Source organism: Limanda limanda, chromosome 4, assembly GCF_963576545.1.
Source record: "Limanda limanda chromosome 4, fLimLim1.1, whole genome shotgun sequence".
Taxonomy (NCBI): Eukaryota; Metazoa; Chordata; class Actinopteri; order Pleuronectiformes; family Pleuronectidae; genus Limanda; species Limanda limanda.
The window spans coordinates 1,774,148-1,789,224 of NC_083639.1; the positions used below are offsets into that span (position 1 = coordinate 1,774,148).

Here is a 15,077-nt window from a genome sequence, read left to right on the forward strand (position 1 = left end):
TTACAAGCTCGATGTTTGCGAGCAGGAAGAGAGGGACACAAAGTGAGATTTGTAAGAAGGGAGTTTGCGGCTCCCCTCGTCTTCTCTCCTCTCGGTCGACCCGCCTCAGATGCCAGCACAGTGATTCACGTTCGATACCCTCCTTGAAATCCTTGAAGAATATGCAGAGAGCATGTTTTGGAAGGAGGACTGCATGAGGAGAGAAACGGTTTGAACTGTATGTGAGGATATAATTGCTTCTTAAAAAAAAAAAGAAAGAGTCAGTGACATCACACGGGAAGCTGTCTTGGATATTGCCTGAGGAGAGAAACTGATGAGTGTCCTCAGCACTTGGTGACATACTTGCATTGTGTCCTTTTCAGCACTTGTACATTGGATTAGATTTTTCCTGGACTCTTCCTTTGCCCTTATTTCCTCTTCTTCCCTCCTTACACTGTGTGTGACTTGAATATATATTGTGGTGAACATCCTAATCCAATTCTCTGCTATTTGACATCAAACATCGGTTTATATTCGCTACTAAAGTCAAATTTAATCACAACCCCGGTGGATTTTTTTCATTTTCGTCTCTCTTGCTGTGCAACAAACCAGAGGGAAAACACAGGCAGGTGCAGAACATCTAAAAGACGTCCGGAATGACGACCGCAAATGTGAACCGTGAGGCATGTACTACCTGGGAATGTTGCCAACTGCTGACAAAAGGCTTTACTGCCGGGCTCTGAGAGGAGCCCTAAACTCATTTGCTCCGAACGGCTGAAGCAATATCTGACAGTGACTTGTTTGGCCAACTGTAGATAAACCTATCAAACCTTTTGGCTTCATTTCAAGGCAACATGTAAGTACTCACTTCTGAATACTTTACTCTCTCTCTCTCTGTCTCTCTCTCTTTCCCTCTTCCCTCCCAGCCCAAAACCCTCCAGTCAAGTGAGTGTCTATTTGATGGCACATTATCTACACTTCACGTGACTGCATTTCTTGAGTGTAGTCAACTCCGTGACTTCACCTCGACACCCAGCTCTCTCTACTTCTATGCACACTCCCCCGTGGATTCTTGGGAGTTTGGAGGGAACATTTTTTTTGACTTCAGGATTTCTTTTCCTGTCTCCCTTTCTCCTCGATGTCTCTCCTTCTTGGCAGCGGGGCAAAAGTGGGCAGGCAGAGAGGAGGGCATGGCCCAGAAACTGCTCTCAAGCCCCAGCCCCTGTTCGAGTGGGGTTCCTTGCTGGTGTACTACTCAGCCTTTCCCTCGTCTTGCAGGCGAAAGAAAGAGATGTGGAAGCATTCTTGTCTCCTTTCTAACCCGCCGTTATTTTTTCTTTCCACCATGGCCTTCCTTTGCGGGCCTGACCTGAACTAGAAAAGTAACCTCCAGGTATTTCAGATTTTTGATTCTGCTTCTGTTTGGGCCTTGATACACTTCTGTGTACTCGAGTTTCCCTTTATTTGTGCTTGTTGCAATTGTTAACTTCTTTTACTGTTACACGTGGTACATCTGTCTGCTATGCTTGCACCAAACTCGATGCTTAATTCTCCACCGTTTTCGCTCGATTCTTGGTTTGAATACATTAAGAAATAACGACCGAATCGTCTGTATATTGTCTGTTTACGTAGCAGTGTTCGATAAAACTCGTGGCCTAGCTACAAATAATTTTTATGGTTGTGTGACTGTCTCATGAAGTAAATCAAGGTATGACTTGGGTCAGGGCCTAAAGATACTGCAACTCCAGTGGCTCGAACAAATAAATGTCACGCATCGGCCCAGATTATTACCTGTAACCCTCAAACAGGGAACTCTGCGACAAAAGTCATTTAAATCTTTTTATAAAATATGTTTTGGTTTCTGTTTTTCCAGAATTAGCTGTGAGACATCTGCAACCAGGTGCAACATAAAATCTCCCCAGAGCTGTAGTGTGGCTAAACCGAATTTAAATATATATTTCAAAAGGTAAAATAGGCATCTTAGAAACCTTAGTGTCTGTTTTATGCAGAGCGTGTTCCTCCTGAATTGTTTTCTTGAATCCTGCTGTTTGATAGATGTGTTCAGAAACCAGTATGAACCAGATCTGTTTGTTGCAAGCATTGTTCTATACATGAAGGGGCTTGCATTGTAAGGTCTCGGTTTCAGATCGAGCTCGTTCGGTTCATTTGGGTCTTTTTACAACCACGAGAGGCACGGAGATTACAGAAACATTAACATTAAAATTAATTACATCCATAAAAGTGACGGCTCTTTACCCCGAACAAATCGATCTCTTATAGAAATTTGCGTTCATTGCACACGGACCCAGATGGACACATGCTGTGCGGTTTGCACTTCTTTGTGGTTTTGTTTGTGTGTAGTTAAGTGAGCTTTTTGGTTTGTGTGGTGAGTGTGTGATAGCGCCAGATGAAGGCATACTGTACTGTACAGAAAGGGTGAATGGAGAAAAAAAGGGGGAGGGATTAGGGGGGGATGGGCAGGGAGGGAAACTGAACTTATTTCCTCCTCCTCCCCCCCAAGTTCTCCTCAGATGAACTTGCTATGCTGCTTGATGACGTGATGTTGTTTGGAAAGCCATATCCTCTGCTATTTGCGTTGCTCTCCTCCCATGGTTAGAGTGACTCCGTGGTTACCAGGATCAAAGTCTCTCTCTTTTTTCTTTCTGTCGGCTGTTGATTTTATCAGGTCGCACTGCATACACACATTCCGCTCTTTCTGTTTGTTCACAAAAAATGACGACCCTGGCGACCCTTTTATCAACGCCATGTCACATTGAAAACCAATCAGGAAATGTTAATAAAAAAAGCTATTTCTAAAAGCTATAAGAGAAAGACATCTTCAGAATATCACATCTGGATGGTCCAGATGTTCCACCAGTGTCTTTACCTATGTGGGGATATTAGATTGGCAAGTTTCCCGAGACAGGATAGAGCCACGTATGACACAAGCTCCACTGAGTAAAACCTTCACACGCTCTGCTGAGATCATCAAACCTTCAGGCACTCACGGTATTAGCATTAAGTTACGCTGACTAAAACAAACCAGGAGAAGAACTTGTAAAGACTCTCACGAGTTAGGATTCTTGTGAATGTTATTGTTGCTATAAGATCCACCTGTTCTACTGTACAACAGTATATGGATATGATCTGCAGACCCAAAGAGGAAGTTGCACAGCCCATAACAAACCTTTCACCACAAACTGCAGTTGTCTCGCCCGATCACTGTTAGAACATCATGACATAAATCTACATCATCATTTAAATGTGCAACAACAGCAAAATTTTAGCACAGAATTAGATTAGATTTCAATTATCGCTCAGATGATGTATTTATTCTTTTCAAGAATGCCCTTAAAATAACGTAATAAAATGACGTTTAAACGAATCACTAGTGTGATTCAAAAATACTGTACTGTTGTACTTTCTGATACATTAGAAAGTATTATTGTTATAATAATATAACAACTAGAGATGAGCCGGATACTCGGCTGAAACGAGTATCCGGTACGGATAAAGCACTTTTGCCGATTACGAGTATAATACGAGTAATCGGAGTCATTATCTGTGCTCGGACTGAATGAAAATCCTCACACAGCGTCACAGCGCTCCTCCCGTCACACACGGCTCTGCTCACTCACTCACAGAACAGCTCTCTGTCTCTCAGTCACTCAGGTTCACTGCGCATCGGGACTGTTCCATAGGCTCAGTCAAGGAAGCAGAAATGATTCGTTAATTTCCCGACTGGGTCTTCGGGTACGAGTCTTTTCACGAGACCTGCTGACCGGCTCAGTAGAGGAGCGCTGGAGATGCGAGGGACGTTCACTGTCTCCCGGAGAAATGAACACTCTGTGTTTTTAGTATAGAAAGACGTGAATTATATTTGTTCACAAGTCATAATGACTGGTTTTGTTATTTTCACTTTACATTTACACTTACTTTACAGTAAAGTAAACCTCTATTAAATACAGTACAACATGACAGTTTGTATGGTTTGAAATTGTCATCTATTATCACACTGGCAACTAACTAAATAAAACTCAACACCACATGTACTTCCTGTGTGGACACATACTTTTTTATATGTATGCTTCTTCTTCAATTTGTGGTTTGACCTTAAACTGCAGAACCAGTCTATTTAAAGATAATAAGAACCAGTAATTGAGTTATGTAGCACAGTGAGTCCCAGCCCCGGGTCTGGACACCCACAAGGGGTTGTGAGAACAATTTCATTTTTGTATTTATCCTTTATTAAAACATAAAGATCAGATACAATATCTTGTCTGCAAGGGAGTCCTGGTACTAACGGGGTCGCAAGATGAGATACTAAGGAATTAAATAAGATAAAAACTTAAATCGGGACTTGTCTACTGCATACTAGTTCATACCAGTAAAATTATCAAAAACGAATGATCTAAGTAGAATTTAGTCTTTAAGATAACTTCAGTCAGTCAAGCATACAGCCTGGGTTTTCAATAAGATGACAAACATATTGCTACCACTAGTCTAAACTAAAACACAACTTCTAACATTACAGATATGAAAATATTATGGTAAAATGCAAATATATATTTATATATTCACAGTGTTAGAATTATCCGACAAACTATATATAGGAATTCTTAAGAGCTGTCTGGTATTTGAAAAGAAAACACAAAAGAATAGAGAGTACGCATCAAAACTGGAAAATGGCAAAAACAAAGAAGAAACTTAAAAAGTTTTCTTGCAACATCGGGTTTCTTCAAAAAATCCCCCCCAAAAAATGGAACAGACTGTTCTTATTCAGCAGCTAAAACACCTGACTTTACAGGAAAAATAACAATATGACAGCAACAAAACTATATATCAGAGCTGTTGTCAGTGAAGTTACATCCGATGTTGATTGGTCAATCAGAGAGGGCAGCCAAGTTGCCTGATGCTTCACTGAAATAACACATCTTTCTCAAATGAGGATCCAAATAAAACCGTTACTGCCAGATGTAGATGTGTGTGTGTGTGTATGCGGTTCCAGGTGGACGTAAGCTACCTGCTGAGCTAAGCTTACAAAACCGGATACATCCCAGCTGATGAGATTCAACTGGAACCTCGGTCTCAAACAAAACGTATCCACCGGTGCGACATATGGACAAAGTCTGCTTATGGAACAATGGACCTTTCTCTGGACGTGTGAACACGTAGCTCATGTAGCACAAACACTGCACCGAGCATCTGGCAGGAAGCGACGGCACCGAACCCGACGGCGCAATGTCAATTCCCCTTTTTTATTACACTGCATCCTCTCATCGCATTGGCTGCCAACACTCCCCCCCCCCCCCCCCCCCCTCAGTGGAGGATTCTGCCAGGCTGCATCCACGACATCACCCCCTTTTTCTGTCTCATTCAGATTCAGCTTGGCACGCAGACAATGCCGATTTTCTTGGCACCAAATATTGGAAGAGCATCGCGTAAGAGAACCTCCCTCAGTCTTTTCCCTCGCAACTGTCCCCAAAATTCTGCCGATCATCATGGATCACCGCCAATTTGTGATGGGTATATTTTTTTTGTGTCTTCATCTACTAGATTGTCGTTTTGTCTTGAATAATGTTTTAACAACGTAAGATGAAGAAAGCAGCCCTAGGGGCGTTTCTATGTGATTAACTGTGAATGAACAGTGTCAGCGATATGTTCATTGCCGTGTTGTTTGTTCCAGAACCTGTTATTGTTGTTTACGCTGCTCTTCAGCAGGCGGCCATTTTCCTATCACCAGCAGCTGGGGGAGCATCCTGTGAAAGTCAAACCATTGGTTTCAGGTGTATAGAAAAATAAATGATGTTTTTCTAGATTGTGATGTAAAGTAAATATAGTTTCTGTTACAAAATGTTGATGCACAATTACTTACAATATATTTAGAGAAAATCAAGGTAAGAATTTAAAAGAAAAATCTAAATGTACCTGTTTGCCAACATCTTCTTTCTAAAGTGATGGAAGAAGTTTAGATTTTTTACCTTCTCCAAGGAGTTTTTACTTTTATTGGCATAAAATTTGTTTCTTTTAGCTGAATTACAAAAAAACATGAACAACAACATTTACTGATTTCTTAAAAAAACATTCATGTATCTTGATAAAAAAAAACAAACAGGGATATTTATGCATATGTGCAATTCAGTGCAGTTCGAGGAGTTCGACACCATTTACCATCTGATCAATTTAACATCTCAATTAAGGCCTCCCGCTTCTGCCCGTTGTGCCCGGCCTGGCACCACCGCCCCACAGTCTGCCAAAACATTTCAATCACTGTCAGCATTAATTAGACCAAAGTGGAATTCAGAATGTTAATGAACTGCCCAGCCGCTTTTCAACCACCGTGGTTCACATGCTAATTTATGCAAAGGGCCTAGCCTTTGCATGGGTTGACCATCGTCGTCTACAATAACAGTGTCTTGGCTCGGTTGGCTCAGCTAATGTGCAGCTCTGTCGGGACCCAGACGGCTTGTCCCACCTTGGGTCCCAGACTCTGGCTGGCACAGTAAACTGTCTCTTTTTTTCAATTGACATCACGTGGCTTTTACACTGGGCAAAAAGGGCAAGCCTTCAACTTCTCTATTAAAACATCTGAAACACAATCAGAGGAGCAGGATTCCTAGGTCTAGCTTTTTGAATCAGCAGCTCTTATCTCTCGGAGTTGATTTGCGAACAAGCAATTCCGTTTAAAACTAGAGTGGCACCACCACCACTCAACGGCCACCTTAATTTGGATCAAGCTTAGTTACCAGCTCCCTTAATATGTCTGTTAATGAATATTCCCAGGGAAATCAGTGAAAATGTTTAAGAAATCTAAAGATCTGCACCGAAATGACTCATATTTGGATCATTACACTAAGTGTAATCTTGCTTATAATCAAACAAACACTCATATAAACCAACCAACAAATATGCTTCATCATTCTATTTTTTGAGGAAAAAAGTCTATACGGATGAGAAGCTCGAGGTAGAAGTTAACAGGTTGTACCACATGTTGGGTACTGGTGCCAAACATCTCACTAAAATGGCCGATGTTCTGCCATTTTCCGTTCTCTTCCTTTGCTTTGCATTCGTTTCTGGTCAAAGAGTCGGACAGGACCAAACGGAGACAAAAGGACTTTGGTGTAAACTGAACAACCTTTTTTTCTCAGCTGCTGTTCATTATGTGTCAACTGTGACTCACATTTTATATTGTTAAAGAAATGTATTTTGACATTAATGTCGAAAAGTTGCATTTGTGTTGTATATCACACTTGCCTAACACTGACCGATGTAAGATATATGACTAAGCCTGATAGACAAAAAGCCTTTTTCCTTCAGTCTACAATGTGATGGACTCTCTGAAGGGGTTGGGTTTGTTCTTTCCTGGAAGGTAAATCCTTCTGAAAGTGTTACCAGACCACCTAACTCCATAATAGCGATTGTTATTTGAATAATGTGGTTTGATCATATGTACACATGCATGTTTGAGCTGATGTTCCTCGGCCAAAAGGGTCTGTTTCCATCTGCATATGCAAAAAAAATACAAAAGGTTTACTTAAAATGCAACGCAAATGCTTGAATACTGATAAGAAATCCCTTGAAAGTCTACTTGGCAGGTTTATTACTGTTTCTAAACACAATCGGGAATTTGACTAGATGTAGTAAAAACTTCCAATCTCGAATAAAGACTAGACTTTTCAATCGTTCTTTTCTCCTGGTGGATACTGATCATTTTCTCTCTCTCTTCTTTTTCTCTCACAGTTTGACCGATGAGTTTCCGCTGCTGCCTGCATACATCTCTGTCCTTAAGGCTGAGGTAGTAGATTGAATAGTTGTGGGGTTTGTGTCCTCCCTCTGAGATAACTATGCAATCTACTGTCTTTCCTAAGGAGACAGGCTGAGCTGCTGCGATGCACATGAGGAGCTCCATGGAAGAAGGAACTCAACGACCAAGTATTCAACTCTGCTTTGTCTGCAATCTCTTCAGGGGAAAACTTTATTTTAAAGCTGCAGTTCTGGAACATGTTCTGAATTAATCATGTATTGAGTGAGAACTCGTGTTTAAAGAGGCTGTGCTTGAAGTTGAGCCTAGCAAGGTGAGGTAGTAGGTTGTATAGTTTGTGGGATGGAGTCAATCCTACTCAGGCGTTAACTATACAGTCTATTACCTTCCTTGAGAGGTACAATGAGTGCTTGGGCGGAAGCGACTGCTCTTATGGCGAAGGAGCCACTCTGGTGCCATCTTGTGGCTAAAGACTATCATCACCCTGGAAATGATCCGAGCTTTGTCTCTGTTGAGTGTACGAGGAGATGTTTTCTGAAATCAACCTGAGGATGAAAGTATCTCTAACTCCTTTTGGTCTAGGAGTAATTCATTAAGCATTTCAGCACTAGAAGTAGATCCTGAGAGATGTAAGAAGACCAGAAGACACAAATACCGGCTCACGATCTGTAAACTTTTTCCGAAAACAGAACAATAAAGAACACATTTAATGGCTGTTTCGATTTTCTCAACAATAAATCAAAATAATATCCAATAACTACGGAGTCGACTGATGGAATAAAGTCTACATGGTTGATGTTTGCAGTCTCGCAATCATTTGTCAAATCCAACACATTAAATAGTCTGCAACAACTGCAATAAACCCAAATACGAAGGTAGTTGTATGATAACTGCTGAATTAAATCACCAATATATGGTGAAGTGCAATTTAATTTTTCAGTTTTTTTGCAGTGAAAATATCACACACTGAGTAGTTGGTGCCTCAAACAAAATTCAATGTTTTCATTTGTTTCACATATGAGTTAAGATGCAGTTTATAAAATACAAATTTGAAATCAGTCTGAATTCCATTTCCTTTCTTTCTTGCACTCTTTTACACACTCACACTGAGCTTCTGCTCATTGGTCAAACACCAATTGTTGTCATAAGGAGGAAGTTAACAAATGTGTTGGTCTCACATTGAGGGCAATTCTACCACTTCTCTTTATTTACCTCCTCTCTTTCTTCCGTTTTAAAAGTTGCCCTCAGCAGCTTTAAGAATTGCTCTTGAGGGAAAAACCTTTTTTGCAACTTTTAGCTCGCACATTTGAAAAATGTCGATCAGTAATAGAGGGTGTTGTGTTAAAGCAGCCCTAAAATGTGAAGCACACAACACAACCTAAGTGTGATGGCAGCATTTCAAATTAGTTTCGACCTGGTTTTGATACGTTTTTTTTCAGTAACAAATTAAGAACAAAGAAAAGGCTGAATGAAAATGAGTTGTGTTGTTCAGGAGATTGTTTTCGAACGATGCATTGCTAAAAAAAAAAAAGCAATAAGTCTGTATGGTCCAGGGATCTGTGGATCCCTCCTCAAAATATGGATTCCACAAATACTATTTCTCATTTCTAGCATCAATTTGATCGACACCAGTTTCTGTTTGTCTCTTCTACTTCACATCTTTCTACACTGCGGTTGCGGTGTTGTGTGTGAACGAACCTCTCTTTGCAGCTGAGGCAACAACATCAATGTGAAAAAGCCCTTAATAATAACCACAAGAAAGAGAATAGCCGGTACTGAGAAGAAGAGATGATTAAGAGGAAGGAAATTACCCCGATAGACAGACCCTCTGGTATGCTTCCTACACACACGGTTGAGTTGGAAATCAAACCCAGGTCTCACGGGTGACAGGTAGAAATTAAACCACTCATTATGATGCTTTCTAACCTTTTGGTAAATGATTTAGTGGTAATTAAAATGATTTAAGATTAGGCAATTGGTGATGCACATACATTATAAATCATGGTTCACTGCTCTCCTCTAAATTAAGCTGCATTAAGCCACTAATTATCAGAATCAGCATTTTCTGGCCCTGAATCACAAGAAGATTCTGCAGCATCACACGTTTCCTGTATGTTCTTGTAAAAGTCAGCAACTTAAACACTTCAGGCAGCATTTTTTTTCATAAAGTGCCCTTTTGTGTAAAATTGCATCAGTAGCGAATTAGAGGCTGACCGATATTTGGAATTTTTATGGCCGGTGCTGATACGATATTAGATACAAACAAATTGGAAAGGATTGCTAAAATGCTGTAATCCAACCCCCATGACAAAGAAATGTAACTGAGACCTGATATATTACAGTTTAACCATGAACATAAACCATGATTAACTATAAAGAAAAAGAAAACCTATATAGATTAAAATTAATACAAAATAAACGCACATCTTTTCTGCATTCTGTAAAATAAGTTTATTTTTGATATATATATTTTTGGTATAATTAATGTATCAGCGATACAATAAACACACAAGTTAATATGAAGATTTGTACAACTCCGCAGTAAATGCTATAAAAATTACTTCAACAATCAGTTTATGTGGAAATACATGGTTAACATACAGTTAGAGATAGTGAAGGTAATTTCCAAAAGTGAATATGAAGAACTGGAACTTTAGGGAAAACAGAAACAGAAAAACAAAAGTGATATGAAACTTGGTGTTCGAAAACGAGAGTTTAAAAACAAGAGCTTTTAAAACAAGCGGAAGTTCATATGGTTTCTCCTGTGCGGCAGTTTTTACAATAAACAAACCCCCACACACACACACATACTCTAACAAGAAACACACACATTCCTGAACATCAGCGAGAACAAATCTCTTAGTGCACACGCCTAAATATATTCATCCTTATATATTCTTCACCAAAAAAACATAGCTACCTGATTTTAATAAACTTCAATATAAAAAACTCCATACTGTTAATGATTTTCTTCAGTCCCTCAAACTTCGCCCTAAAGAACAGAGACTCACAAACAGTGAACTCTGGCTTTATTCGTCGTTGGTCACACTGTTACTGCTCTGATTGTTGTTCTCAGCAGAACCGGACTTCAATCCTTTATTTTCATTCCCACACGCGATGAACCGTCTCCAGATCTGCAGGTATGCTCTCCTTATCTTCTGTATTTTGAACGCATACACCACCGGGTTCACAGCCGAGTTTGCATGAGAGAGCAGGATGCCGACATGAAAAACACTTTTGGTTACGTTTTCAGAATCGGTGAAGTAAGCGATGCAGTTCATGATGTGGATTGGGAGCCAGGACAGAGCAAACAGAGCCAGGACCAGAGCCAGAGACCCGGCCAGCTGCTTCTCTTTCCTCAGGTAGTTCAGAGATGGTCTCTTAACACTGTGGCCTGGTTTCTCTCTGAGGTTTCCTCGGATGATGTAAAACACCAGGCCGTACAAAATGGTCATAATCAACAGCGGTGTCAAAGTGCAGAGAAAGAAGTCGAAGTAAACCAAGTATGCCATGGGGATAACAGATGTAAACTGGCACACCATTGTGGAGTTGATGGAGTAAGGCAAGGTTTTGTCGTCGTACCATCCGAGCATGGGAACAAAGCTTAGAGGTATTGCAATAAACCAACATGCTGCTACCACAAGCCACGAATGTCTCTGCCTTATTGTCCTTTTGTACCTAAGAAGAAAAAGACTAATGATGAATGCAGTTAACTGTGCATTAAAAATAGCACAGGGCAATCAGAAATTACATGGAAACATCATAAAGATGTGTTGTTGTTGTCAAGACAAAAAAAAGTTTCTGTTATTTCTCATTCTGTACAGAAGCAGTTTTTTCAGCACAATACTTTGAAAGAGAGAAACAATTTCCTTGTTCCTAAAACTAGTTCTAGGCTGCAAGACAAGTTCACCTAAACAAGGCATTTTGTAGAGGCAGTCTTATGCAATCGTATATTAGTAGTTTTATACATTAAAAATTAAGGTTTATTCTCAAAATACTGACTTTATCTCAATATGCAAAAAATGTTAATTATATTTCTTCTCTGAATAGGTTCTACTTTATTTTTAATAAACAAAATAAAAATATATCACTCCGCTGATGTATTTCAACTTTACCATAAACATTTCAAATTATTTTTTCTGAAAATATTTTAAATGATTCTTCATCTTCCCATTGTTTCTTATACTTGGTCCTAAAACCTAATATTCCATTAGAATTGGAATTAAGATGAAAGTGGATATGAATGTAAAACTCAGCTTTCTAGTGATGCTGAAAAATAAAAGAAATCATACCTGAGGGGGATACACACGCGGAGGTAACGGTCCAAAGCAATAGCCGCAAGACACAAAACTGAGACGGACATCAGCAGGATGACCACGCAGCAGATGAATTGACAAGTGTGAAATGAAGTGTCCACTCGTCCGTCCACCAGCACAGCCAGCGGTATGGCCACACAGCCCACCAGGAAGTCGGCGGCTGCCAGAGAGACGATGAGGCAGAAGGTGGGCAGCTGAAGGCTCTTACTGGTCCACAGAGCCAAAATGACCAACATGTTTCCCAGGCAGCAGCTGACAGCGATGAGCACCTCCACCAACGTGTAGATCACCTCACCCAGGCTCATCGTGCTCTCTGTGTGGCTCCTGTTTGGTCTCTGGAGAAGTGTCTCTGAATGCTGTGTCACTTATGACTCACCTCGATTCTTGTGAAGTTTTGAGGAAGTCAAGATGTAGAGGAAACCAATCTACCGATCTATCTATTCACCACATTGAATGTGGTGCACACAGTTGACACTAATCATCAGATGAGAGATGTGTTTTGAGGTGTAGTTGTTATTTTCCTTTCGGATTTATTCGGGTCTAGATAAGGAGCAGCGACATCATTGCACAATTGGTCGATAAAGATCGTTTCAGGAAACGCGATAATTCTGAGCAGAAGAATTCTTTTGACCTGGCTCATATTCTAGTAGTGTTAGTAGAGTGGTATTACACTGTATGTGTCCTCGTACAGGCTCACAAAGTCACCAATTTCCCTTCTTTCAACGAAACCCGAGTATTTGTAAGCCACCAAAAGAAAGAGACAAGCAAAGGGACATAAATGGATCTCATTACTAATAGAAAAGAGAATCAAATGTGATAGTATTAATAGCAAGAGTACCACAAAGCACTATATGGCTGAAAATGTGTCATTGAGCAATTTGATAACATTGCTCAATAAAAAAAGGGATGATCAGTCCATTTTGTCCATTTAGCCTCATGACGAGGAAACACAACTGTGTATTTTACATTTAAAAATTGTGTTTTTCTGCATGTGTGTGTATTAGCATATTAGCAGTTAGCTTGTTATTGCCAGCTAACTTGTGAGCTAACGTCATAGCACAGATGTAAAACAAGAAAAGTACTGAATCCAGTTAAATGTCAAGCTAACATTAATTAGCTGTGATAACATGTGAGCTACACAAACACCCACCTTGTGTGTGTTGATGTCCACAGGTGACAAGCAGCAGGTTGACACGTGGTTCAAATTTGTGGCTTTTCCAAGAACTTCCATGGTTCCTCTCATCTAGCTCACTTCTCACCATCTGCATGAACAAGTCCCGCACAAGAACAGCAGGGGGCGCTATCTGCGGGACTGGTAATAATAATAATAATAATAATAACGATCATAATAATAATAAAATTAAAAATTAAATAAATAAATAATAATAATAACAATAATAATACAACTGGTTAATTTATTTGTATAGCACTTATCTAAGCAAGGTTAAAAGTGCTTCACAGAATAAATGGCAAAAGACAAATGTATAAAATGTATAAAAAATGTAGAATTCAATTCTATTTTAAACACCAAATCATAACATATGAGGTCCAGACCTTAAAATGTAAACCAACAGTTCCCTCGATGAGCAGCACTTTGGCGACTATGGCGAACTCCCAAAGTTCACACTTAAGATGACTAATGAATCAGTCTCTATGAATTATAATTACTTCATGTAGTAGTTCCTGTTTGCCACGGTCTGTATGTGACTAAATGAAAGATCACACCTTGTTTTCAATCTGGCAATGGATGGAATATTAAAATGCAGGAGCATAAAAACAAAGAGACAACATAAAAAGCTCTCTGGCTGGTGCCACACAGACTTTATCTCATGGGCACCGTTTGCCCCTGTGGAGGGAGTGGATCTGTACATTTATAGTGAAATTCAAAGCCACTTCCTGTTTATGTTTTTGATTACAAATTGATTCGGACACTTTTGGGAAGAAGATAAGCAGATATTAGAGAAAGTAACAGACCATAGCAGGAGAATCAGGGTGAAATTATGTTTTAATTAAGCTGTGGTGGGTTGTGAGGACATTGAAAATCATTTTCCCTAATGTGAACCGGTAATGGAAGCTTCGCCGTCGCGTAATCTCTGCGGCAAATGCACGAGCGGATCCCTGCAAGACTGTAATCACCTTCACTGCTATTCAATTGTCAGTTGGATGCTGACAAAGGACAAACTTATTTTAGCACCATTAGTATCTCAGGTTGTATTAAATCAACTGTGAAAATAAAACCACAATAACAACAATGGTTTTTTCACCACTGGATCAAAAGGGGAAAATTAAAAAACAAGAAGGATAACAAAATAGATAAAGTGCAACAGTATAACTTCATGACCCCTGATTTGATCTGTTTCATTCATAGGCTACTGCAGTATTATATTTGTTGAGACATTTGAAATTTACAGACACAATAATACATGTATTCTACCACTTGAGCTGATGAAATCATGCTGGAGGACAGAGACCCAATTTTACTGATTCAGCGTCTGCTCGCTAACACTCAATGAATACACCTCAGTCTGATAATACATATTGACAGTGTCTCAAAGCAACATCCTGACTCATTGCTTTCTTAAAAAAAAAAAAAAGACTCAAGTGATCAGACTGAATTTATTTACAGGCAGATACTGAATATGCCTCCTCAAGTAAGTGCAGACCATTTCAGTGATTGCTTGCTCAGTGCTGCTTGCTGCCAAAGTCTTTTCATTCTCAGATGGACAATTACATTAAGTTTTTGTAAGTAAGTGAACCTTTGGAAGCCGTCTGCAGCTAAAAGAGCAGAGAGAGAAAGGCTGGATTTAAAATGTGTAGAGAACAGTAAGAAGAATAAATGTGCGTTTCAAATTAAATGCAAGCCAGTGAGATAGATAAAAAACATTATTGATTATATTTCTTTAAAAGAAAAGATGTGAAAATGTGTAAATTAAAACAGAAATGATAAAAGCTATTATGTTTTCGCACCATATGGACAGATTCATAATTAAAAGCTTGGATTTAAAATGCTGCCGTGTAAT

General features: G+C 39.6%; 2 protein-coding genes and 1 long non-coding RNA gene across 4 annotated transcripts in view; 1 reads left to right on the forward strand and 2 right to left on the reverse strand.

Annotated features, from left to right (window-relative positions):
* LOC133000461 (tubby-related protein 1-like) overlaps positions 1-13,262 on the reverse strand; it is a 31,291-nt gene extending 18,029 nt beyond the window's left edge. Inside the window, exon 1 of the mRNA XM_061070408.1 lies at positions 13,208-13,262. The gene's annotated coding sequence lies outside the window, so the exon portion shown is untranslated. The remainder of the gene's footprint in view (positions 1-13,207) is intronic.
* On the forward strand, positions 1,196-8,537 carry LOC133000286 (uncharacterized). Of its 2 annotated transcripts, XR_009678187.1 has the most exons (3): positions 1,196-1,372; positions 7,720-7,774; positions 7,848-8,537. It is a non-coding gene; the product is annotated as an uncharacterized LOC133000286 (long non-coding RNA). The 2 variants fall into 2 exon arrangements; XR_009678186.1 differs by having other exon boundaries at positions 7,720-8,537.
* Positions 10,404-12,380, reverse strand: LOC133000507 (adenosine receptor A1-like). Its single transcript, XM_061070453.1, has 2 exons — positions 12,034-12,380; positions 10,404-11,419 (listed from the first exon to the last, which is right to left on the reverse strand). Exons 1-2 carry the CDS (start codon positions 12,360-12,362, stop codon positions 10,771-10,773), a joined length of 978 nt encoding a protein of 325 aa, XP_060926436.1. The 5' UTR covers positions 12,363-12,380; the 3' UTR covers positions 10,404-10,770.
* Positions 13,263-15,077: the final 1,815 nt, after the last annotated feature.